General features: G+C 37.7%; 1 protein-coding gene across 19 annotated transcripts in view; it reads left to right on the top strand.

Moving 5' to 3' along the window:
• The window catches only part of ADGRL2 (adhesion G protein-coupled receptor L2), a 176984-nt gene that overhangs the window by 123170 nt on the left and 28519 nt on the right, over positions 1-25295 (top strand). For 10 of the 19 annotated variants that reach the window (XM_017729996.1, XM_017730004.1, XM_017729993.1 and 7 more), the window contains exons 4-14: positions 385-494; positions 5168-5182; positions 6121-6921; positions 14725-15021; positions 15562-15665; positions 16508-16693; positions 18336-18374; positions 21270-21453; positions 23339-23461; positions 23722-23927; positions 25011-25184. In XM_017729996.1, coding sequence (XP_017585485.1) covers positions 385-494; positions 5168-5182; positions 6121-6921; positions 14725-15021; positions 15562-15665; positions 16508-16693; positions 18336-18374; positions 21270-21453; positions 23339-23461; positions 23722-23927; positions 25011-25184 — 2239 coding nt within the window. The remainder of the gene's footprint in view (positions 1-384; positions 495-5167; positions 5183-6120; positions 6922-14724; positions 15022-15561; positions 15666-16507; positions 16694-18335; positions 18375-21269; positions 21454-23338; positions 23462-23721; positions 23928-25010; positions 25185-25295) is intronic. The other 9 variants (XM_017729997.1, XM_017730010.1, XM_017730000.1 and 6 more) reach the window with 3 other exon arrangements.

The following is a 25295-nucleotide window of genomic DNA, read 5'->3' as shown; positions in this document are numbered from 1 at the left end:
CGGAAGGAATTACTCAGTGTTGTTACTATACATTATTCAAAATTGCACATTTTTTCAATTATATCATCTCTGCATTTTGTTTTCATATTTTTGAACAGTAGTATCAAATCAGTATAAACTTGGTACTTGGTACAGCTATCTCTACCAATGGGGACAGTTAAGATAACATCAATCTCCAAATTTAAAAGTATAAAGCCTGAACTAAAATATTGTCCTGAAGCCTTCTTTTGGACTTTGGCTAATTAGTATTAATTAACTTTGTTGTCTTATGGATTGAACTGCCCAAGTGTGAAGAGAGTTAGCACTGAATGTAGTCCTTTAGTATGAACTCGCAAATTAAATGTAATTTTAAATTAATTAGCTTGCTTTCTTTTCCAATTACAGGTGCAACAACCGAACACAGTGTATAGTAGTTACTGGGTCAGATGTGTTTCCTGATCCTTGTCCTGGAACATACAAATATCTAGAAGTTCAGTATGAATGTGTTCCTTACAGTAAGTATAATCTTTTTATTCTTGCTCACTTCCTCTGGCCCTCACAATTGAAGCGGGAGTGCTGTTACATGGAAAAGAAGCATATGTTTATGGCCCATGGACCCATTATGCATGCAAAGCACTTGCAGACTAGGGCCTCCAATTAGCTTCACAAAGTGTGGAAGGAAGCCATGGTGTGATGCTGGCCAAGTGTCTGTCTGTGTTCTTAAGTGTTTGGCTTTTAAGGCTACTGTTTTTCCAGAAAACAAACTCAAATTAGCTATTCAATAGACCAGATAGAAATTTGTACTTTTGCCCGCAACCAGTTGCTGACAAATTGGCTTGGCTCACAGACTTGTAAAGCAGGAATTGACTTCAATTTTAATCATGATCTACTTGAAAGGCTACCTGCTGCTGTGGTGACTTTGGGTGCACAGCAAAACCCAGCACTGACATTCAGAGGCAAGTGACCCAGTTGGGGGACATTGTAAAAGGATTTTGTGCTTCGTTATAAATGAATGCATATTCAGAGTGAATAATTCATTAATAAGGTACTCACACTGTGTTCTTTAAAAGCAGAGGGGAAAAGAGTGAGAAAGAAAAGTTCGCTTTTAATTTCAAGACAAAATATCAGTTGTGCCTTGAATCAGCTACTAAAATAGAGTTTTTCACTGAAATCAAAGAAAATAGTGAAATGATATTGAGATAGAAAAATGTGAAGGTATGGCTACTTCAGCAGTTTTGTACAATATTATTTGTAATGCCAAAGTTCAGTAGCTTTAGACATACTTCTTATTTCCTTGTAATAATTAATGCTTTTTTTTATTGATATTTGTGCACAATCGTGAAAGTTCTGCAGATTCGACACTTTTAACTGGTTTTGCTTTCTTGTAAGGTCATTCTTTGCAGTGACTTCTCTCTCGTCCCGTAACTCAACAGAGAAATAGCTGTGCTTGCAATGGAATTTGAGCAGTGCACTGATCATTCCCTTGAGTTATTATTAAGCGTGAATTTCTTGATCTGCAGTAATCCTTAACCAAAGTCGTATTTTCTGTTGGTACAGGAAACAGGCCAAGTCTGAGATGCAAAAACACTGTGGTGACAGTATATATTGAAAAAGGAAGGAAATGAGTTCTGGCATAAGCAAAGCTATGTCAAAACTGTCCATACTGTCTCCTGCAAAATTTAGAATTCTGAAACTGAAATACTGCTCTGTATTGCTTCACTGCACTGAACCTTCACTGTTGTCAAAGGCCAAGCACAGATCATCTGTTTTTCTTCATTTCTGCTGTGTCATTGTGAAATGGTTGCTTGCTGATTTTTTTCCCTGTACCATTTGTAGGTTTGGAAGCCTACTGCAAACAGTGATCCCTAGTACCATTCCTCTTGTGTGTAGTATTGGTGGCTTGTTGTAACTGTTCTTCTCGTGCCACTTTTGAGGAGTGATGTCTTACCCCAATCTAACCAAAGTTTTGTTCCACAAAGACCACTTCTGCTTTAGCACTATTTTCATTCCCAAATTCTCAGAAAAGAGGGCAGTGCATCTGATTCCAAACCATGAGGTCAGTCAAGTGACAAGAAGTTAATGTTTCCAGTTCCAGTAGGCTAGCTCATAAAGGAAAAAATGTAATGCAAATAATGTTCAAACATAATTTCTTATGCTGTTTTAGGAAGAGAAGTGTGGATATGTTCTACTGATTGGGTATTGCTGTCTCCAGGAATCTTTTCTTTTCCAGTTTCAGAAGTATAGTGCAACAGCGCGGCCTACCCTGTACTCTAACTTGTAGTTACTCTAATTTTAAAGTGTTTATTTTTTATTTACTGTCAATTGCATTGGCCTACCCTTTGAACTCTGTAATTCTGTGTCTATCATAATTCAGGGTTCGGGATACTTTCCTGTTTTTCAAAGTCTATAAGTTTTGGAGTTTGTCAACTGCAGCATGTACAGTGATGACACTGCCCAATTCCAGAACTGTAAGAGGCATCACCTGTCATTACCACCAGTCATCAAAAGATTGCCAGTTACTAAAATAAGTTTTGAAGGTTGATTTCAAATCACATTGTGCTTCAGTAGCCATTTTGATTGTTGACCGTCTTTCTTCCCTTTCCCAAAAAGCCTATCCTGTTATTTTTCCAAGTCTCTTCTTTTGATGCCTGGTAAACTCCAGCTATCAAGTCTAAAGTTTTATTTCCTTGCTTATTCCAGTGCTCTATATTTACATTTACAGAATGACTGAAATTATTAGATTTACAAATAGCAGCTGTCTCAGTGTAAGAGACTCATTAGGAATGTAGGATAAGCTTTTGTGGGCCCAGGAAGGGAGTTCAGTGATCACAACACTTCTAACCAAAGTTAATTTATGGTTCTTACTTTTTCTGAATTTCATCTTCAGCTACTGCAAGACTGAAAAATTTGCAGTACTCACTGTGGTAGCTTTCAGTCCACGAGAGATGAAAAACAGCAGTCATAATAGGTTTTGTGGTGAAAGGTGGGAGTTCTTACGCACTGGAGTTGCTGTCACCCTTGTACAAAATGCAGTTTATCAGCTCCTCTATGTTTTGCTGGCCTCCAAAAATACATGTCTGCTTTACTCATTTGAAAGTACTTAATTTTGTCAATTTAATTAAGTTTGAAAGTATTTAATAAAAGCTTACTTCTTTGCATCTCAAAGTGTAAACAAAAAAAAAAACCTCAACAAAACAACTTTTCAGATACTCAGTTGGATCTCCAACAAAAATTCCAGACAAATTTTATAGGCATTGCTTTGTCCTGAAATAAGAGTGTTATCGATTAAATTACAAAGAAATTGAGAGTACTGCACTTGACATTTCTCTCACTTATGCTGCACAATGTATGTTGACACTTTGACTAACAGAAGTCAGCCATTTTATAAAGAAGAACATCAAAAGTGCCATTTTGTACATCTGTGCATTTTTATTTTAAGCCTATTTTGGAGTCAGGAATTCAATAGAAAACATTTTAAAGTGTTTTATTCTCTCTCTGTTTGTATTGATTGGACTTTGCAGCATTTTTTTATTTCAATAAGCCCATCTGTCCCTGAAAAATGTACAGCTGTTGTACACCAGTGCTTGCAGAGCAGACATGCCGGTAATGATTTTAGTTATCCCTATTTTTCCCCCCCTCTCCTATTACTAATTCTAAGCAGATAGAATATCAATATTGCTCTTTGGTGAGAAATAAGCACATGCATAGAAGTTTACAAACAGAATCATGTGAAAGTCATTAATACTAATGGTGAAACCCAAGAATTTACCTCAGAATATATCTTCTGTTTACTTGAATAACTCCAGAATTACAAATTGCAGAAAAGCAAGTATTTTACCTAAAGATGTATAACAGTACAAAGGCTAGGAAAACTACTGTTCATTTTGAAAATATTAACCCCCTCTGGTTCCCCTGTAAAGTTATGAAATTGTTTCCTGATGAAACACTAGATCAGATCAGCCAATATCACTTTCAAAATAATCATATGTAATTTTATTAAATGAAACTGAAAATCCAAACTTTATATGAAACATACAAAGGCATTCTTCAGGCTAATACTGTAATACTGAAAATGTAATAGCTGTGCAAATAGTTTTGATACACTTCCCTGGTATCAGCAGCTACTGTTACACAGATTGGTACATCTGTCATTTTCCAGGTCATTTTATGAAACCAAGGGAGGATGCTTCAAAGGCCACAGTGTATATGAAATAGGTTTTATTGCAAATAATTATTGAAAAGCTATTTACTAGCTGGGCTTCAGCTATATATCTTTCTGTAACTTCCTTAAAACTTCCTGAGGGAAAAATTGCTATAGTAATATAACTTTGTTAATTGGCTTCGGTTTATGTCTTCTGTGTATGGTGGCAGGATGGATGTTTGTTTTAAACAATATGGCTGTCCTTGCATACTAGCTTGCTGTTTCGGGCTTAATCGATGATGCTGGAGAATATCTGAATGAGCTAATTGTTAATTTTTTCTTCTCTTTTCCTCTTGCTTACTGTGCTTTTGCTTCTTTTTTTCTAGATGTTTTTGCTTATTCCTTCTAGTCTGGTTTTGCAGTTATAGACTAAGAAGTGGCAAAAGGTCTCAAGATAAACATTCAGGAAAACAAATAGAATAAAGCCTAAGGAGAGCCGAAGTGTGCAAGCTGCTTTCCTTATAAGAAAGAAAAGCAGGGAAATGTCTGGGACAAAGACGGGGGGAGGTTTAATATTCACATATGCAAACCTATATAATTAATATAGTGAATTTTTTATTTCTAATTATCTAATTAATATAATATGTATATGTGCACTTGCACATATATGATAAATTCATATGTTGCTTATAAAACAACTTCATTAGCATTATACTTTTAGAAGAAGAAGAGTGTGTATAGCATGTACTAGTAAAGAAATTCATTATTTATTCAGGTTCACTAAGTGAAACTACATGCCAGCAAATCTGTATTCCCTCCTTAATCTACTAAAATGATTGATCCATGTTCATTTGTGTAACCGTAGAATCTCTCTCCTGCTAGGTTATCCTGTTGTCTGTTTCTCTTTATCCAATATAGTGCAGTTCTTATTCTCCCTATATTTAGCGTCTGTTACTAATTTAATCTTTTAGACTAATAGTCAATTTATGTTAATCTTCTTTCTTTTTTCCTTGCACTTTTTTATTTTTCTTCCGATGCTTAAAATAGAAGTGGAGCAAAAAGGTAAATAACGTATACAGTCCAAACCCCAGCTCCTTGTTATGTGCCTTATGGATGTTAACCTCTTCCCTTCCCCTCCCCACAACACTCTTATATTATGATAATCAGCAGGATCTCATAAGTACACCTCATAAAGAAGTCGACTGTTTGCAAAAAAGTGACTTGGCTGCTTAAAGTAGGTGGCGGGGTATAGTGTCTGAAGTACTTGGGCTGGAGGGAAGACTCCCTTGCTTTTTTCTCTCCCTTTCTCTTTGTCTTTCTTTCCCTCTCTTTCTCTCACCCTTGGGTAAATTCTTGTTAATCAAGTGTCATCTTGCCTGGCTTCCAGAACCCTCTCCATAGCATGCCATGGTTACAGGGTTTCCTGGTCTGTTTCATTCATTGCTTTGGTTGTGTTTTGTTTTCTCTGCTCCTAATTGCTTTCTCTATATACCTGATGATTTGTTTTGTTCCTTTATTTTTAATCGAGGCACCTCCTTTTTCAGCCTCACCACTTCTTAAAGTTCTAAACAAGTTGATGTGATTTTTTTTGGACTGAAATGACCTAGCACACTGCTGCACACCAGTTAAAAGCTCTGGAGAGTTAATGTGTACTCACTAAAAGTCTGAAATGAAAATGCAAGAGTAGCTCTACATTTTCAGCTGTCTGTGTATGCCATTGAGCCTTGGTCTGTACTAGTGAAAACAGTTCCCATCCACTTTCCACACTGGTACAGCAAGAACATGGTAACTTTAAGAAAAGTGGATGATAAAGGGTGATAATTGCATTAATTATAACATAAGGTATAATCTAGTGCAAATTAAATTGATTTTTTTTTCTTCCTGACACAGTCATTATGATTTACCTACCTTTTTATTTTTTTCTTTTTATTTTAAATTTTTATTATGAGACGGTCTTAATTTGACGTAATTCTTGTCTTACTTCTCTCTGTGACTGTTAGTTTTTGTTTGCCCGGGGACGTTGAAAGCAATTGTGGACTCGCCGTATTTATATGAAGCTGAACAAAAAGCAGGTGCTTGGTGCAAAGACCCTCTCCAGGCTGCAGATAAAATATACTTCATGCCATGGACTCCGTATCGCACCGATACTTTGATAGAATATGCTTCTTTAGAGGACTTCCAAAACGGACGCCAGCAGACGACGTACAAACTCCCAAACCGAGTGGATGGTACTGGATTTGTAGTGTATGACGGTGCTGTCTTTTTCAACAAGGAGAGAACTCGCAACATAGTAAAATTTGACTTGAGGACTAGAATTAAGAGTGGAGAGGCCATAATCAATTATGCTAATTACCATGACACCTCTCCATACCGATGGGGGGGAAAGACTGATATTGACTTGGCAGTTGATGAAAATGGCTTGTGGGTAATTTATGCTACGGAGCAAAACAACGGGATGATAGTAATTAGCCAGCTGAACCCCTACACTCTGCGCTTTGAAGCCACCTGGGAAACAACCTACGACAAGCGGGCAGCATCCAATGCTTTCATGATATGTGGTGTCCTGTACGTGGTGCGGTCAGTGTATCAGGACAACGAGAGCGAGACCGGCAGGAGTGCCATCGATTACATCTACAACACCAGGTTAAGCAGAGGCGAGCACGTGGACATTCCTTTTCCCAATCAGTACCAGTACATCGCCGCAGTGGATTACAACCCTAGAGACAATCAGCTGTATGTGTGGAATAACAACTTCATTCTGCGATACTCTTTGGAGTTTGGCCCACCTGATCCTGCCCAAGGTAAGAATTTCTTTTCTTTCTCCTTTTTGATCTCTTTGTGTTTCCGTTCACAGAAATATGTTACAATATTTTTAGTCTGAGATTTAGCTCATGGCACAAAGGCAAGGATGGGTTGTTTGTCTGCACCATGCTGAGCTGTACAGCATTACAGCAGTGCAAGACAAATTTACAGAACCTGTGAAGAGAAATAGAATTACTTTATTTGGTTTACAGGCTCGTGCTATTCTTTTTATCTTTTACCTTTTTTTATTTTTTTTTTTTTATGAATCAAGTGTGTAGCTTTTCTATGTTTGAGAATGAGTTGGGGAATTATTTACTTTATACCATCAGTCAGTTTGACTCCTAGAGCTAAACTGAGTTGGAGTTGCTTCATGCTGAGCCCAAAGCCTGTTCCCATCCGCTCGGTATTACCTGCTTCTGAATTGATTACAGCATACATGCAGACCTTTTAACTTCTTGGCGCCAGCAGTGGAGAGCAGTGTGTGCTGGGAGGTCCCAGAGGAGACGTGTGGGGTTAACATGCAATACCAAGAATAAGTACTTTTCCGCAGCCTTATTTGCACAGTTTCTAATGTCGGGTTAGACAAGATTGTCTGACATCTTTTTAGTGGATTTCTCAGTAAGTCACTTACAATTGCATTTCAGCTCAGTAGAAGTTAGAGCTACTACCTAAAAGGGAAGATACTAACTGTCAAAAGGAAAAACAGAGGTCTTTAGGTCTCAGAAATCCCTAAAAATGACATGAACAGGCACAGCCACATACATCTACATCTACAGAGGAGAGTAAATACCAGGAGAAATGCTCTGTGGCAGAAGATGTATGCAGCAAGGAACAGAATGTTGATAAGCTGCTTTAGCAATGAAGGTAATACTTCATTTCTCTCATCTAAGTGCTATGCATGTTTGGCAGCCATTATTTCTGCTTCAAAAAAGTAATAATAATGGCTTCTCCACATGAAAAGTAGCTGTCGTGCTTCAGCAAAGCTGATTCATGCACAGCAGTGCAAACTGTAATATGCACGCAATTATGGCAACACACATATAGCTTTTCCAGGTACAAAACTGCGTATGAGGCAGCAGAACAGGGCGGTATAGAACCAATACATTAGTGCTCTCCAGAGCCAAGGGTGATCTGTCCAGTCTCTTGCAGACCTCCCTGGCAATATATGGCCAGGCTCAGGCAGGTTCCAGGTGCTCGGGGAACTGGCCAGCTTTGCTCTCTGTACATCGAGCAAGTCCATTCCTCAGGGAGGCTTTGGGGTTGCTCTTAGCAGAGAGATAAACCACCTATGTAATTAAAAAAAAATTATAGCTTTCATTTTGTACATTCTCATGCATGTCACTTTCCATTCAGTTCAATTGAGACAAAAATGCATTCTAAATTCTTCAGAGCTTTAAAACTAAGAGGAGAAAATGGAGGTGCAGGCTCTAAGTAGCTTTTGCAGTTCAGGCAGCTGCTGTGAAAAAGCTAATCTTTAAGTCATTGCATAGAAGGAAAAGTGTAAAGGAAAAGCAGGGAGAGAAAAGGCTTTGTGGAATCCTTCCTTTGCTTTAGTAAACCTCCAAGGTCTCCAGTAAGACATTTCATGATGTTTTTATTATGAGAGAGTCTCTAAGATCTTAAGTTACAGTGCATGTGCTGGCCACATCCCATCTGCTCTCAAAACCAGATCTGGGTATCCACCAGCACCCTTTTCTGTTCCTGGGTTCCTTGCTGGCATGCAAGGCAGGAGCAGAAATAGTTTATTCCAACCAGACCGAGGCAAAAATGGGTCCAGGGCACACTGCAGGGTGCTTGCCTCTCCTCTGAGCCGTGTGCCCATTCACCCATGAAGACAGAGAAGAAATATTTGAGTAAGTTATGAGTTTGGGTTTTAAATGCGTTAGGACATCAGTAGATATCTTTTGATTCTGGTCTTTTTAAAATATAGAAACCATATGAAGACACTCATTTTACTTGAGCATATGATGCATATATTCACACCCTATTTTTCCTTAGATAAAGCCAATACCCAATATTTTAATTTTGTATGGGTATGTACATAGCAGATCTAAGAATATGTTTCAGGTCATTTCCTCTTTTGCCTAAGCCAATTGCCTGTAGTTAGAAACTACTAAATGGAAGGAAAAATTATCTAACATAATTGTCCTTGAGATGTACTGCTGTAAGAGTAAGGAGAAATTCTGTACAGTATCTACTTTTATATTTATTTCTATTATATTTCCAGTTCTTCTTTGTTTCAGCATAAAGTCTGTATAAATTGAAGCTCAGTCTTTTGACTATTACATAAAGGATCTATATGTGTAATACGCATTTAGATTTTTTATCTCATATAGAATTATATCAGCTTTTAAGCACACGATGAAGGGCATTTTTGTGCTTCTTTAATTCTGATTTGGTTTGGTTTTTTTGTGGTCAACTCGGATTTCTTAACAGTCTACTCAACAACATAGGAGTTACGATAACATTCTGTACATCACCTAACACAAGAACCTTCTTTTAGTGTCCTTTGCAACAGTACTTTAATATCAAGTATTTAATGGTGTCACAAGGTCAGTGTCTCAAAATTGGAAGTCATGGCCTTTTCTTTTCAAATGGTTAACTTGGGACCATTGTGGAAGACTCAGTAATCTGTGTTCTCTCCGTTGCTATGTGAGAAATAATGATAGATAAGACACACACTGATTTTTATTTTTTTCCCTATCTGTCTTGGCTATTAAGTTTTTGTATACACCGCAATGTCCAGCTACTGAGTGCTTCAAAAACACCAGTCTTCCTATCTGAAAGACAAATTTGTCATACTTGAGTCGCACTTTCGCCTCACATTTGCTCCAGGGCCAAAACTTGGGCTCATCCATGTCCTGAAACTCCTGGCTTTGTTTTCTTTGTTGTCTCTTTCATTTTTAAATCTCTCTTTTGAAACCTCTGAAATACCACTGCAATTAACCTAATGTCGACCTTGTTCTTGCTGCACAGCTACACCATCTTCTCTTCTTGCAACTTTCCATCTATCCTTATTTTCTTAATCTTCAGGAGAAACTCTTCAGATTTCTAAAACTGTAGGTGCTGCAGACAGGCTACTGCTTTAGTACTCAGACAATGGGGTCTGCTGCCCTTAAAATGCCTCCCTTAACCTCATTCTTTTTATGTTATTTTTTCTTCTTGCTTCTCTTGGAAATTATAGTACACAGATGTATCATAGAATGATGGAAAGGATCATTAAGTCCAACCATAAAGCTCACCCTGCCGAGTCCACCACTGAACCATGTCCCTGAGCTCCACGTCTGCACATCTGATGCTGAGCAAATGCCCCAGCTGCGTTTGCAAGGGGTCCTCCTGTTTCTGCACTGCTTGTGTCTGCCAAGACAATGCATTTGCAAGGTGTCTGCCAAGACAATGCTACATGTAAAACATTCAGCCTGCAGCTGGTGCATCTCTGGTATAGATGTAGAAATGGTTTTCAGAGCTACAGCTGTCAAGTACCACTCAGATGTTGCAGAAGAGCATGTTTTATAAGGTTAAGTGTAAAAGGCATTTAAAAATCAAACCTAATTTAAAAATTAAATAAAATACATCAGGCCTTGCAAAAAGCCACTGAAAAAAATGAGACGTACCAGAGTATATCCTTGGTAAATTTAGTGGATATATCCAGTTACATTCTTTCTACAGGAGGTACCAAGGGTCCAAATGAATCCTTGCTGAAATAGGAATTTTTAAAGGAATTTTAAGTTAAAAGACTAAGAAGAATGAGGGAATTTTCCATCTAAGAAGTGAATATGAGTATTACATTGTAAGGTTTCCTTGGTAACAAAAAGAAGATAAATCCTTTTGTTCTGTGTTAGTGCATTAGGAGGAGATTTCATCTACACTCATCCCAATTTGTGCTAACTGTTCAGACTGAAGTTTTCTCCCCTTTTGTACCCTGATACCCATCATTAAGTATTATTGGATCACTGCAGGAAGACACGGATATTGTGAGTGTGGACAGAACAGAAACTCAGAAAGTAGCATCACCAAGGGCTTGAAGTAATAGGGAACTAGTGCAACACCAAGAATCTACAATAAAGCCATGCAGCAAATTAAGTAAATTGGGTCTGTACTGGTATATCAAATCTAATAGACTAAAGATAAATGAAAAAGTGGTTGTACAAGTAAAGACAATATAATGGGGACCAGATAGCACGTTTCTTAACCACAGGTATTTTGCTAATTTTTTTGTCACATTTGTTATCATTTTCAGATGATAATAAATGGCTGTGTAAACATTTCACTTTCAATTGAATGGGATTTGGCAGGGTCAATAGAGTACTGGCTAACATAATAGCTGGGACCTATAGGTAATTAGGTGACTCTTAGTACCGTCCCTGCTATTCACTGAAGCATGAAAACAGGTACAGAGCAGTAATAAGCAGAAGGCCGGAAAACTGTGATCTGCACTGGTTTCTGATCCCTGTTGCTTTACATAGCTTCTCCATGTATGACCCCTTTTGAGAATAAAGGTGGGCACATAGATTTTCATGTGTCCGAATAAATTGAAATACCTATAACAACATACATTTAACTGAAAAATCCATGCAGCTGATTTCTCAAATGACCTGGATTCCAGAGGTGAGAATGAAACCATTAGTATTTTCAGAAGTGGCACATCATCTGGGCATTTTAACACAATTGTAAATCTAAGGTCAGAGTTGTATTTTAGGCGGGGATATTTTTGATTTAGCTTGGTTTAGGTTTTTTTTAAAAGCTTGTTTCATGCCTGCTTAGAATAAAAACCTGTTGGCAAGGAATACTAGATAGCTTGTGGGCCTTCTCTAAATCTGCTCTTCACTGTCAGTTGGGGAAAGAAAGTTACTATTCCCCTGCTGTCCTACAGCAATTAAGTTTTTTATAGACATCACACTGTTAAACAGGTGTTAAGTTTTACTCCAGTGGTGTCTTCATTTTTAGTAACAGATAGGATACATAACTGTTTAAATCAGCTGCTAAGAACTGCATGAAACAAATGTAAATTAATTATGCCTCAGTTTGAGTCTTTGGGTTTACTTCTTACTGCTCTTTTCTCTTATTTTCTTAATTTTAATAAGACTGTCTTCAACTGATAATAAGAAGCACCTATTCTTAATAAAAAAAGGAGGCAAAAGAGGTTTCGGTTTTCTCCTCAGCATATCAAGCCTAGTCAAAAAGTCAAAATAGAATCTTGCATTGTAAAAGTGGCTTTTTTGGAGTTGGACAAAAACTACATATCTTCACCCTACTGCTTAGAACAATAGGTTAATAACCTTGACATGGAGTTTGTTTTTCTCAGTTGCAGCCTATTAATCATCACTGCCATTATCTTATACTGGCAAAGTGCTCTGCAAGGCAGTGCATGGGAGCCCGCATATGCCACCGCCCTCAGCTTTCAGAACGAGACACATCAGGTGGTGGCAGCTGTCATGTGTCTTCTTGCAGCTCAGGAGAATGGCCAAGCAGATTAAGTTAGCACAGGTCATTAAAGACAAAATGACCTGCCTTCTACAAGCTAGATATATTCCTTGATGTGTTGAGTTGTTTCTTATTTTTCAACCACCTTCTTTCCCAGACTTCCAGCACTGTCTGAAGTTTCCTGATGCAGTCTTAAATATGCTGACTTCTTTTTTAAAATTTGATTAAAGAGAAAAGGTCTTAGAAGTTGTCTGCAATTTTTTTCAGTTTTTTGAGAGAGGTGGTTTAAAGTCTTTCTCCTACAATGTGGGATTACTAATATATTTCTAAGTATGTAGTACTACCGTGCTATGCAGGTCATTTTTGAATCATAGGTGATAGGCTTTGAAATTGATTTTAATGGATAGCACAAAAATTGTACTAACTAAAGTTGTGTAATGACAGCAGAATTATTTTAGCTCAGGGTGCAACACCAAATATTTTCTGAAAATTGTTCCCCCACTGCTGAATTTCAAAGTGTTTTTGCGAATTCTAAAAGTGATATTTTGCTCCTGAGACAAAACTGTCCTAAACATGACAGGGTTTGAGTAGTAATTGCAATAATGCTAATACATATTTTGATGATTAAATATATATTAATTAGCAGAGTGTATTAGGGGATGGATTGTAATAATTGGTTGTCCCCTGCATCATTTTTCATCCCCACGAGCTCCCTCTTCCCAAGGACCTGATTCAGCAGGCCTTGTTTGATACTTGTGCAAATGATTGCAAATGCTTTTGACAAATGTTAATTGGGGAAGCACTAGAAGGCTGGATGCATTGTAATCAAAACAAAATTAGATAAGTTTCACAAGATGTCAGGCAAGCACTTGCAGGACAGATCTGAGGGTTTCAATAGTAGCTGGCTATATCACAAGTTCAGCACAATTACACAGGCTCTGCAGAAGTTCCTCATTTGTGAGCAGGAGAGGGATGAAAAGCAGGTATCTGCCTTTAGTCTTGAAAAACAGATCATGATGCTCAAAAACTCCACCCTAACTTCATGTGAAAATAAAAAGATAAACTAATATTTTAAACCTCTTAATATAAATGAAACATAATTGAGAAAGGGTTTTGAGAAAATTATTTTCTGAACTACTGAGGTTTAATATTATTCAAAACACTAACTTACAAAACAACTGCTGAAAAAAGTGAGACTGCTCTTTTTTTGGTTTTATTTTATATATGATTTAATTTAGAGAAGCTTTATTTTCCAGTAAGTCAGAGTTCAAGGGCCTAGCAGAACAAGAAAAAAAGTGGAAGAAAAATGCAAAAAATACTTTTCATGAGCATATTTGTTCTCAGCACAACGATCTGTACTTTTCTGTGCCTGTGAAGCATTTTGAACACTAATGAAGATTTGGAAATAATGATAACTGTTGCAGTTACTTTGCTCACTTGCATTGTTTCTCAATATACATGTGAAGGTGTTGCACAGGCATTCCAGACTCCACTAGCATTAACTTTTACTATCTCTCCAAAGCTTGAAAACCCTGGCATGGCTTGGGCTGTACCTCAGCAGCTCCAGCCATGAGTTCCTGCTGTGGGTCAGTGCAGGAGCAGCTGCACATCCTGAGCTGGAGTGATTTGGCCTCAGCCTGTCCTGGTGTTTCATAAAAGAGGAAACCTCAGTCTTTGCCATGGGCTTGTATGAGTTGTGTCTTCATACCTGCTTTATCAAAAAAGGATGTTAAGGCCCCAGATGTTCAAAGAGGAGAACAACACGTACCTGCTGGGTGCAGCCTCTGTTTGGAGCTAATCAGGCGTGCTGCAGTTCTCTCAAGCAGAATGACTGCTGGGTAGGAAGATGTTATCATAATTATTGCCCTGGAAGGTGTGTACTGGGTGACTTGAAGTTTTGGGGTCTGTTTTTCAAAAATGGTCTTGTTAGTTACAGCCCACTGCCTTTGTTGTTAAAGCTGGACTACATTTTTCATGGCACACTGATTCAAATTATTCTGTCTATTGAGTTGTTCCTGCTGCAAATGTGATTAAGTAATCTTTAATTGCTTTGAGCGTGTTTGTTATGTACTGATAACTCACTAGTATGCCTTTAAGCTTTTAGAAATGTAACTATCAATTTTTATTACAGAAGAGATTATTTGGAGAATGTGCTGAAACATCGTAACAGTGTGAGCTGGGAATAAAAAAAAACACCCAAAAAAAGTCAGTCAAAGTTATATCTTAAACACCCAGAATAGCAATGAGTAATATTAAGATAAAGGAAAGGAGACACCAGAGAATCCTTTAAAGCTGCATAAATAAGTTTTAAATAACTTTTCTTATATATAATGCTGAAGTAATTTACTTTGTTATTACTCTGATTTTTCCCTGTGCAGTGCCTACCACAGCAGTGACAATAACTTCTTCAGCAGAGCTTTACAAAACCACAGTGTCAACCACTAGCACTACGTCACAGAAAGGTCCTGTAAGCACAACATTAGCTGGAGGAACAAAGGAAGGAAGCAGAGGACCCAAACCACCGCCACCAGTTTCCACAACCAAAATTCCTCCCGTGACAAGTTTTTTCCCTTTGCCAGAGAGATTCTGTGAACCGACTGAGGCCAGGGGGATTAGCTGGCCCCAAACACAAAGAGGAATGATGGTCGAACGCCCTTGTCCCAAAGGAACACGAGGTATTGCCTTTAAAAATATATCTTGATTTCAAGCACACATTTCAAAAATAATGTGCAGCACTCTCATGAGGAATATTTTTTTAATCTCAGGCTGTCACATGATTTTTTGTTACCCAGAGAATGCAGTATCTACAGGCAATGGTCAAGTTATAATCTGCAAATGTCACTTGAGCGTAGCCACAGAATTACCTTGCACTTGCACTTTTGAGAATCCAGGTCAAATTTTAGGGCATTGCTTGAGGACTATTGTGAAATATGATTACAGCTGCCATTCTCATTATGAACTCCCCTCTGGGTGAGCTCCAGGAAAAATCAAGGGCTTTTTGTTTATTTGCAGAAAACGTCTGGTACTTTTCACTGACTTTTTTTATTGCTCTTTGTAATCTACATTATTTCCTTAAGTTTTGTCAATTGTTGTCAAGTACTACCATTAGCAGCATTCAGAATTTAATGTTGTTTAGGAGGACAGTGAAGCCAATTTCCTGAATGCGTGCAGAAGAATGGTTTCCATTTCACTGTAGTTTTCTACATCTGTTGTAGGAACTGCCTCGTATCTCTGCGTTGTCTTAACGGGAATGTGGAACCCCAAAGGCCCTGATCTTAGCAACTGTACCTCACACTGGGTAAATCAGCTGGCTCAGAAGGTTGGTTGAAACCTTTTAATCTGGCGTACACTGGTGATTAAGGATTTTAACTCTGAGCATTAATAATTCAGTTTGTTGAAACTGTCCTTATTACTCTGTGTTCATTAAAAGTAGAAGGATTTATGTGTACTCCATGTGCAAAGCACTGGCCAACAGTTTGGTTCTTATGTGTGTTTTAGAATGCCCTCTTGAAATTCTTCTGTTGAATTTGTGATTACATGTTCTCATCACTATTTAAAACAAAGTGGCTTTGCTTGTTTTCAAAGAGCGAGAGCAATATTTGCTTCAAAAATCAAATACTATAAATCACACAGCAAAACCTGTGCTTTATGGCAAGGGGTTTTTTTTTCAGTAAAAATTACACTGTAATAAATAGATTTTTGTCAATGAGTGCATTGATAACAGTGGGATTAGAGCACAGAACCACTTTCTGTGTTTTCCTTCCCTACTGAGATTTAAAAAGTTTATGAAAACTGGATAATTTGTTGTCAGTACAAGGCTACTTGACTTTCAAATGCCTCAATCACTGGTATGAACAAACAGATTTCTTACTGTCTGATAATGGCAGTAAAATAAAAGTGAGGATGAATAGAAGATCGAGCCCAAAAGTCCCGCTCAGATTTCTGGTTTTGATGGCTGTTAAGAACTGCTTTTGTGTGTCACGGATCTAAGAACCTTTAATCTTCTGAGATAAAGAGAATGTTATTGGTCTCAATTAGTTACAGATTTCAATATATGTGCAAATGGTTATTTCACCACAGCAAAGGTACACAGGGAATTGGAATTAGGAGCCCCAAGCAGAACAAGGGACCCTGCTGAGATAATATAAACTGTCATTTCAGATCAGAAGTGGAGAAAATGCTGCTAGTCTGGCCAATGAGCTGGCTAAACACACCAAAGGACCAGTCTTTGCTGGCGATGTTAGTTCATCAGTAAGGCTGATGGAACAGCTCGTGGACATTTTAGATGCGCAGCTTCAGGAACTACGGCCCAGTGAAAAAGACTCTGCTGGAAGGAGTTATAACAAGGTACACACCTCTCATTACCTCCTCCTGCTGGGATAACAATTGCTCTTGGGTTTTGTATTTTTTCCCTTTCAGAAATATTAATCTATACTTTTTTCCTGCATGTGTATAGTTCTGGAATAAGCATATGAGAGAAAACAGCAGTAAATACACAGCGGAAAGTTGTAATTACCTTCTTTAGGGAATAAGATATAATTCACAATAGCTGACTGGTCCTAAAATACATAGCTGTGTCCCATATTAAAATCTGGAATGCATTATAACTAGTGTGAGGGAAATGAGTATTAGCTCTCAAAAATTCTGTAACAATTCACCATGTTTATCCAGTGATCCTTTTAACCCTGAACATGTAATAAAATCAGTGGGATTCTGCATAGGTGTAGGGTTTTATTTTAATCAAACTTCCTGCAGAATAATAGCACTTTCTTAGACTTCTAAAGACACCAACATGACTTATAATTGATCTTTATAAAAATGCCTTACTACACATATCTAAAACGTGAACTAATGTTTTCTCTGGAAACATGTTCCAAGAAACATTTCGGAGAAAATGTGTCTTTGTGGTTTAAATACAAATTACAGTGTTATTACCTTTCCTCTTTTTCTCAGAGGAAATGCTGTGTTTCTCAGCCTCTTCCTTGCGTCAGCCTAGTCAGCAAGCCACAGACAAAATATTTTTTCATCCTCCTTTAGAGAGAGATATCCATGCACTTCTCTGTTATTTTGGCAATAGTTTTATTTACAGTCCCTAGCTGCCCTTAAAATAGTTTCCCCAGAGACAGATCAAGTGCCCACACACAGATATTTTCCTTCGACCTTTTCGTACAAATCCCACCATTTGGGCAAAAGATACCTAGACACCTGAATCTAGACAACCTTTGTTGCTGTGCTGCTTTTGGCTGGGGTAGAGTTAATTTTCTTCACAGTGGCTCGTGTGGGGCTACGTTTCAGATTTGTGCTGAAATATACCTTTGATATCTTTGATAATATAAAGATGTTTTTGTTAATGCTGAGCAGCACTTTCACAGCATCAAGGCCTTTTCTTCTTTTCATACTGCCAAACTGACAAGGAATTTGGGAGTGCATGGGAACACAGCTGAGTCCACCTGACCAAAGGGGTATTCCAGACCATGTGACATCATACTCAGCATATAAAGCTGGTGGAAATTAGGAAGAAGTGGGGGACTTTGAAGTAATGGTGTTTGTCTTCCCAAGTAACCATTACATGTGATGGAGCTTGGCTTTCCTGGGAATGGCTGAACACCTGCTTGCCCATGGGAAGCAGTGAATTAATTCCCTGGTTTATTTTGTTTTCATGCGCGGCTTTTGTTTCACCTATTGAACTGTGTTTATATCAACTCATGGATTTTCTCAGTTTTACCCTTGTGATTCTTTCCCCAATCCTGCTGGTGAGCAAATGAGCAAGCGGCTGTGTGGTATTTGGTTGCCAGCTGGGCTTAAACCACAGTTGGGAAAAAACATTTCCTGTGTGATGTTTTTTTGTAGTCATCATGGAGAGAAACTAGATTAATGTCCAGGCTATCATTCAGAATCGGGATTTGAAACACCAGAGTATTTTTTTTTCTCTTTCTGAAGTTTTCCAGAATCTTTCTAACTTCTGATTTTCTTTTTCCTTATTAAAAAGCTCCAAAAACGAGAGAAGACGTGCAGGGCTTACCTTAAGGTATATCTCCTGTGCTGTCACCCTGCTTTCTCCCTGCTTCAGCAACCTGCCACGCTTTATCATCTTGCTGCATGATCCTATGTATTTCAGTCTTTGATAAATGTGTATTGTGCCCCATATCAACTTTACAAATGTTGGCTTTGCACAGGTATAACACTCAGAAAAAAAAAATTAAGATCAAAGTTCATACCTCTTGTACCTTAACTTGTTCAAAACTAAAAGAGCAGAAAGGATTATTGTCTGAATTGGAAGTAACATCTCTCTTGTAATAAAATTTTGGGTAGGGGAAAAAAGCTGGCAACTCAAAGAAATTACTTCAGCTTGGTAGAATTTTATATCAAAGACTGTTTAGAGTTAGTTTGCTTGCGTGAAAAATGTACATTATATAGCTTGCTTTGTGTGTATTCTTATGCCTAGTAAAATCACTCTTTCTTACAGTTTTAAGAATTGTTACAATTCAGTGACTTGAGGATACAAAGCAAAGAAAACATTTCTCTAACTTCGCTAGTAAAATGTCTGGCATGTGTCCCATTAACCAGGCTATACAGAAGGCGTGTAACACATTGCTGCCTGATTTCGAGTTCCTTTCATCAGCTGTAGAATGGTTGCCTACAGTGGCCAGCTCCTTTTCTGCAGTACAATGCCAGCAATGCCACCTCACTCCTATGAAGGGGAGAAAAAAGTCCTTGAACAGACATGCCTGGCTCTGAAAGAGTTTACTGCACATTTTTTCAAAACTTCTCTTAAAATACTGATTTTGACTTGTACCCTCTGAGATGAAATGTAAGAATTATTTTTGGAAAGAATTTTGAAATACTTTACAACACAATAAAACAATTCACACTCTTACTGAAAAGTGATTTCTCTGTACAGGGCACTTCTGTCTTTTATCCTAAAGCCCTGAAATGGATGGGAGATGTCCAGTTATACAGAAATTTGGAAAAAAGAGACAAATATGTGGAAAGAAATTAATTTCTCTAATAATAATAACAATTGTAATAGGTTATTAGAATTTTTTTTTACCAGTAAAGGGTAATCCAGCAGATATGGTTTGAGTAGAGTGGGTTTTTCTGCTTCCTTTTTGTTGCTAAATAGGATCATAAGAAGAGCGGGATTTTTTTTCGGTAACGGGGCTCCTCCAACAGCTGTGTCACAGGGGCTGTGGGGTTTTCCCACCCATTTGCCTTTGTCTGAGAGGAGAAGTGCTTCAGAAATATTAATGGACTGGTGATGACTTTCCACAAGGAAAATGCAGAGTTAGGTTATCCCATAATAAACGAAAAGCATGTCGTATCAATGAATGCATACCGTCAGCGCTATATGGCAATACATGAGAAACCAGAGCAGAACCTTAATTTCCAACTGGTGTCATTTTCTGTAGGTCTCAAATGGGCTTCTCTGCTTAGATAAGACTAATAAACCTCTTGAAATTACAAATCAAAAGCTGACTTACACTATGCAAATGAAGCAAGTTCCCACTTTGTGACAGAGGATTCATTTGTACCTCAGATTAGAGGCTCCAATCTGTATTTCTTAGTGACTAATGAATCTGGCCTCTGCAGACCAATTTCTGTTCCACTCCAGTTAATGGCTGCAGCAGTATCAGTGTGAGCATTTTGACTATTCTGTCTCCCATTAGAGAAAGAAAAAAGGCTTTAATGCCACTTCGAAGTACCTTCCACCTGCCAGGAAGGTCGTGGTGGCTCACAATGCAGACAGAAAGAGGATATTAAAATGGATTAGGCTAATTAATCTTGCTCTGACAATAGCCTTGACCAAGTTTTCCTATTCGTTTGCACAATATAGTATTCCAGACTGACATCTTTCTGTTTGTATGATGTGTTCTGTTTCCATTTCCAATGCTTTTAAATTGATCAAACAAATTATATATATGCTTAATGACACATTAGGAGCAGGTAAATGGGACAGAGTAAACAGGGTGTTACAGCAGTGCCTGGTGTACTCAGTGCACAGCATACTCAGTGCACACCAACGTTATGCATTAATGTAAAAGCCTGCCTTCAATTGATTAACTGATTACTCTGATTGGATTATTTTGTAAAATAACGTAATCATGTCACTGAATTCTTCTTCTTCCTTATTATTGTTACCTTATATGCAGCTCAGTGAAGCTTCAAACATGATGATAGAGTTGTTACAAGTAAAAATTTTTAAAATACCAGCTTTTATTCAGCTTTACAGTTTTGCCATCACTGAGAACAGGGACGGTCAGTGGACATCTTGTTTGCTTTATTGATTTCCTTTTGTAACTGACCTTTGTGCAGGAATGGGAGTTGGTAATCCTTCTAAGTATCTATGAACAGGTACAGGAACAGGAGGGGGAGTGAGAGTAGCCAGGGCTAATTTATATCCACTGAGTCAGCTTCATTTCATGCCTCCTGTAATAAAGAAGGCAGTTTGTCATAGACAAGTAGTTTATGGTGCTGTGGCTGCACTGGCAGGGCTCTGTTCCCAGAGGAGTATTATCGTCATTTTAGCCTAAACTGCAGAGTGCTAATTTTGGCATTAGTATTTTTAAATCGAATTTATACATTTTGACATTAAGATTAAAGCTTCTGGCAAGACTTCTGGCATTTATTTTTACATTTTTCAGCACATTAATAATACCATGCTTATATCTGATACAAAACAAGTCAAATTTGCATGTTTACCGCTTAGAGACCACACAGTGCTAGTGGCTAGCTGCGCTTCTATTCATGCTAATCCAACAAGAGGATGGAAAATATTTTAATGTTGAAAATAGTGTTCTAGTGCCATTAAATCACAGTAAATCATTCTGACAGTTAAGTATTATAATTGTTGCCATATAACATTGGAAATTTTCCCCAGCTGCCTAGGGCTTCAGACCTAATGATAGTTTTCTAATGAATGCAGGCAGTTGTGGATACAGTGGACAACTTGCTCAGGCCTGAAGCTCTGGAGTCCTGGAAGGACATGAATTCTTCAGAGCAAGCCCACGCAGCAACAATGTTACTTGATACATTAGAAGAAGGGGCTTTTGTCTTGGCTGATAATCTTGTAGAACCAAGTAGAGTCTCAATGCCCACAGAAAATATTGGTAAGTAAACTTCTTTTCAAGCATAAGTTAAAGTGCTGTGTATTGCTTTACACAAAAGGAGGAAAGAATAGTCCAGATAGCGACATACTTTCTGAAGGCTGAGCTGTGCAACGTTTGATGGAAAGGTGAGCGCTCCAAAGTGGGGAAAACACACCTTTCTTGTTTGGTTCTTTGAAATTAGCCTTATTCTTTAGTGTCATTAGTACGGTAAAAAATGGAAAGTAGTTGATGTTGCAAAGTTGATTCATCACTGAAAAATCATTAGCAGAATGTATGGATATGAAGAGTACTTAAAAGGCAGCGTATGGATTTTTTAGAGGTAACTGCTTTCTGTAGAGCTGCAGAAAATACTTTTCTGTTAAATGCAAACTGTTCCTGATGAATTTAAATTTCCTTTTTGCAATGCACTGTGCCAGTTAAATATTTTAGGCACTCAGTGTAGGCCAAATGTTTATATTAAACATGACTGCCTTCAGGTGAAAATGTGTTCAGTGAACTACATCTCCCATAATGCAGAATAGCTATGCTCCAGAGACTGCAGAATAGCTGGAGATAGTTGGAGCGTAATTTAGAATTTAAGTGGTGACAGAGAAATGAAGGGGTTTGGTATTAGAGATGTGCAAATATTGTTGCGAAGGATGTGTTAAAGCAAAAATCATTGCTATGCATAAAATTAAAATTCCTTTGACTTCTTACAGAGATTAATGTAGTCTCAGTGAGGTACAAGGAACCTGAAAGTCTGCTAATATGCAGAGTACAAAGATAGAGACTTGGAATAGACTGCAGAAATGAGACTTTTCACGTTTCAGTGTCTGCATATTTGTAACTGTAGAAGATGATTCTGCCTGGTTTTTAATTGAGTAGGAAGATACTGGGAAAGTATGGGGAAAAGTCTTACAGTCTGTTATCAAAGGAACTGCACCAGTTGTTTTGAAGGAATGTGGGTAGAATCATAGGTCTGCCTCGGGACGTACACAAGCAGTTCCATGGAGCCGACTAGACTCTGAATATTACTTCTTGTGATAAGCTGTCTTCATGTCATAATAACTCTTTCCTGATGCCATGCAAGACTGAATTCCTGGTGCACATATATATGTATGGCTTGGAGAAAGAGAAGGCATTTCCTAATTTCATACCTTTTGTCAGTCTATAGTTCAGACCTGCAGCTAGTCTGGTTTAATATAACACAGATTTTGTCAGCCAATTGTCCACTCTCACCTATATGATTTTATCTATCCAAGGAAATCCAGCATTCAGTGGTAATCCCATGAAAGTTTCCCAATATACAGTGTGTTATAAAAGTAATGCTTAAGGATGGCTGAGTGGCATCTGATTTTCCAATTTAAATGTTTCTTAGCAGAGCTAATAAAATGGTTTCCTATAAATATACAGAATTAGATTTAGGAAAAAATCAGAAATAATTTTTAGCTGTGTATACTGATTTAGCTAAATACATGGCATACCACTTAGGTATTTTTTGCTGACTGTTTAAAAAACTTTATATCTAAATCAATACTTAAAGTTCTAAATTTGTCAGCAGAGGATACTGCATAGACATTAAGATCTTCAGAACTAGCATTTTACTGCAACACGTGTGGTATCTTTAACTGGATGTTTTGTGGGCACAAATTTGAACAAGGTTTGATGTCGTTATCACTACTGGAGTGCTGTCATTTTAGCAGTGTGCACTAGATTTAGTTAAAGAAGCTAAGTCTGTGTGATTGAAGCATGCAGCACAAATCTGCCTTACAGACAGCCATGTGAGAAAACTAAATAAAGACTGGGGGGAAAGATTGTCGTCTGGCATATTGTAATCTGGCCAAGAGACTTTCTCTGCATTCTCCTTTTTTAACGCTTCTTTTTTTTTTCTCTCTGATCTGCTCAGTTTTGGATGTTGCAGTGCTCTCTACTGAGGGCCAGGTGCAGGACTTGAGATTTCCTCAGGCTGGTAAAGGAGGCAATTGGATTCAGCTCTCTGCACGCACCATGAAACAGAACAGCAGGAACGGTGAGCCTCGGGCACGGAGCAGTGGAACACCATTAACTTTTATAAAACCTACATTACCTGGTTAAAACATCAAAACAAAACACAACAAAGCTGCTCTGTGGCTTTTTCTAGATTATCATGGGTACCTGGTCATTTTTCTTCAAATCCATAGCCTGAAAATACCTCTCAGTTTACTGATGCTTGATTGTCAATATAGCACAGGTTGCTGTCTTTCTGTAGACCTCTGTGGCGTGATGATGGGCTTTTTTTTTCTTTTGTAGGGTTAGCAAAACTGGTTTTCATTATTTACAAAAGTTTGGGTCGTTTCCTCAGTACTGAAAATGCAACCATAAAGTTAGGCAGTGACTTGGCGGGGCGGAACAGCACAATCGCCGTCAACTCCCACGTCATCGCGGCCTCCATCAACAAGGAGTCGAGCCGGGTGTACCTGACTGATCCCGTGCATTTCACACTGGAGCACATTGATGTGAGTTATGCTAATGAATTAATGGGAAGGTCATAAAATCAGCAGGAGAGAAAAGCAATGCAGAAAAATAACCTTTTTTTTTCCATTTGAATTTTAAATGTTGGACTAGGTCAGAGACACAAGTTAAGTCTATGAACATAAAATTAAATGAGGCTGGTTCAGTGATTATTAGAACTTAAGTGTATTCTTAATGAAAGCTAATTCAGTCATCAGCATGAAAATGTAAATGACTAATTTGTTTCTAACTGAAAATTAACTCTTACCTTAGTAGAAGGGTAGAAAATAACTGTTAAGATTCTTGATGGTTTGATGTAGTAAGTTTTATTGACACTTTTTTTTATACATTAATTTTGGACCAAATTATGGAAACCTATACAAATTGTTTAAATTTCATTTATTCAGCAAAGAATAAAGTATGGTATCTTGGTTTGTTTTACTTTAAATTTATGTATATTTTCTTCATGGTATTGTATTTGATGTGCTTCTTTGGTCTTAAGTTTGGCCCTTTCTCTTTTCATGTCTCAATGTGGGGAAAGTAAACAATCACTACTGTGATAACGAAAATATGGTTAGATTTTCCTCTCATTTTGCCTGTTTTTATAAATCTGGTTGGATTGATTTTCATCAAAGTAGATAGGCATTGAAGAGTGAACTTTTTTGTGATATCTGTTCACATGACTTTGGCCTGACCAAAGGTGAGAATCAAAGGAAAAAAATCCTATTTTTAAATTGTCAATTACAGGAAAAAATATCTTCAGAATAAATTCACAGTCCTAACTTTCCAGAAAGCAAAAATAGCTATAATGTACCGTCCATGCATAAAATCGTAAGATGGTAATTGTAATTGTTTAAAATTGGGTCTACAGTAATTGAGACTACACTTCAGAGTGCTTCGGACTATAAAGTCCCTTTTAAACTAGATGTCTTCCCTGTGCAACACAGTCCACAATTTTGCTGATGAAAAACTTTATTGTCCGAAACATGCAAAGTTTAATCTGAATTACCCTTTACACATATTAAACGATTGTTACTGCCATCTTAGTGTGTAAAATCCTCATTTTGTGTTATCCTTTTATCTCCCAGCCTGACAATTATTTCAATGCAAATTGTTCCTTCTGGAACTACTCAGAGAGGACTATGATGGGATACTGGTCAACTCAAGGCTGCAAACTGGTTGACACAAATAAAACTCATACAACGTGTGCTTGCAGTCACCTCACCAACTTTGCAATTCTTATGGCTCGTCGGGAAATTGTGGTAGGTAACGATGTTTCCAGCCATCAGCAGGGAACAAACTTAAAAGACTCAGCTTTAAATTTTTAGCAAGATCCAAAATTGCTGAAGTTTCTTTAGTATTTATAGCTCCTA

This window comes from Corvus brachyrhynchos, unplaced genomic scaffold, assembly GCF_000691975.1.
Source record: "Corvus brachyrhynchos isolate BGI_N302 unplaced genomic scaffold, ASM69197v1 scaffold101, whole genome shotgun sequence".
NCBI classification, from domain to species: domain Eukaryota; kingdom Metazoa; phylum Chordata; class Aves; order Passeriformes; family Corvidae; genus Corvus; species Corvus brachyrhynchos.
The sequence above is the reverse complement of the archived record's forward strand: the minus strand, read 5'-3'. Positions and strand labels throughout refer to the sequence as shown.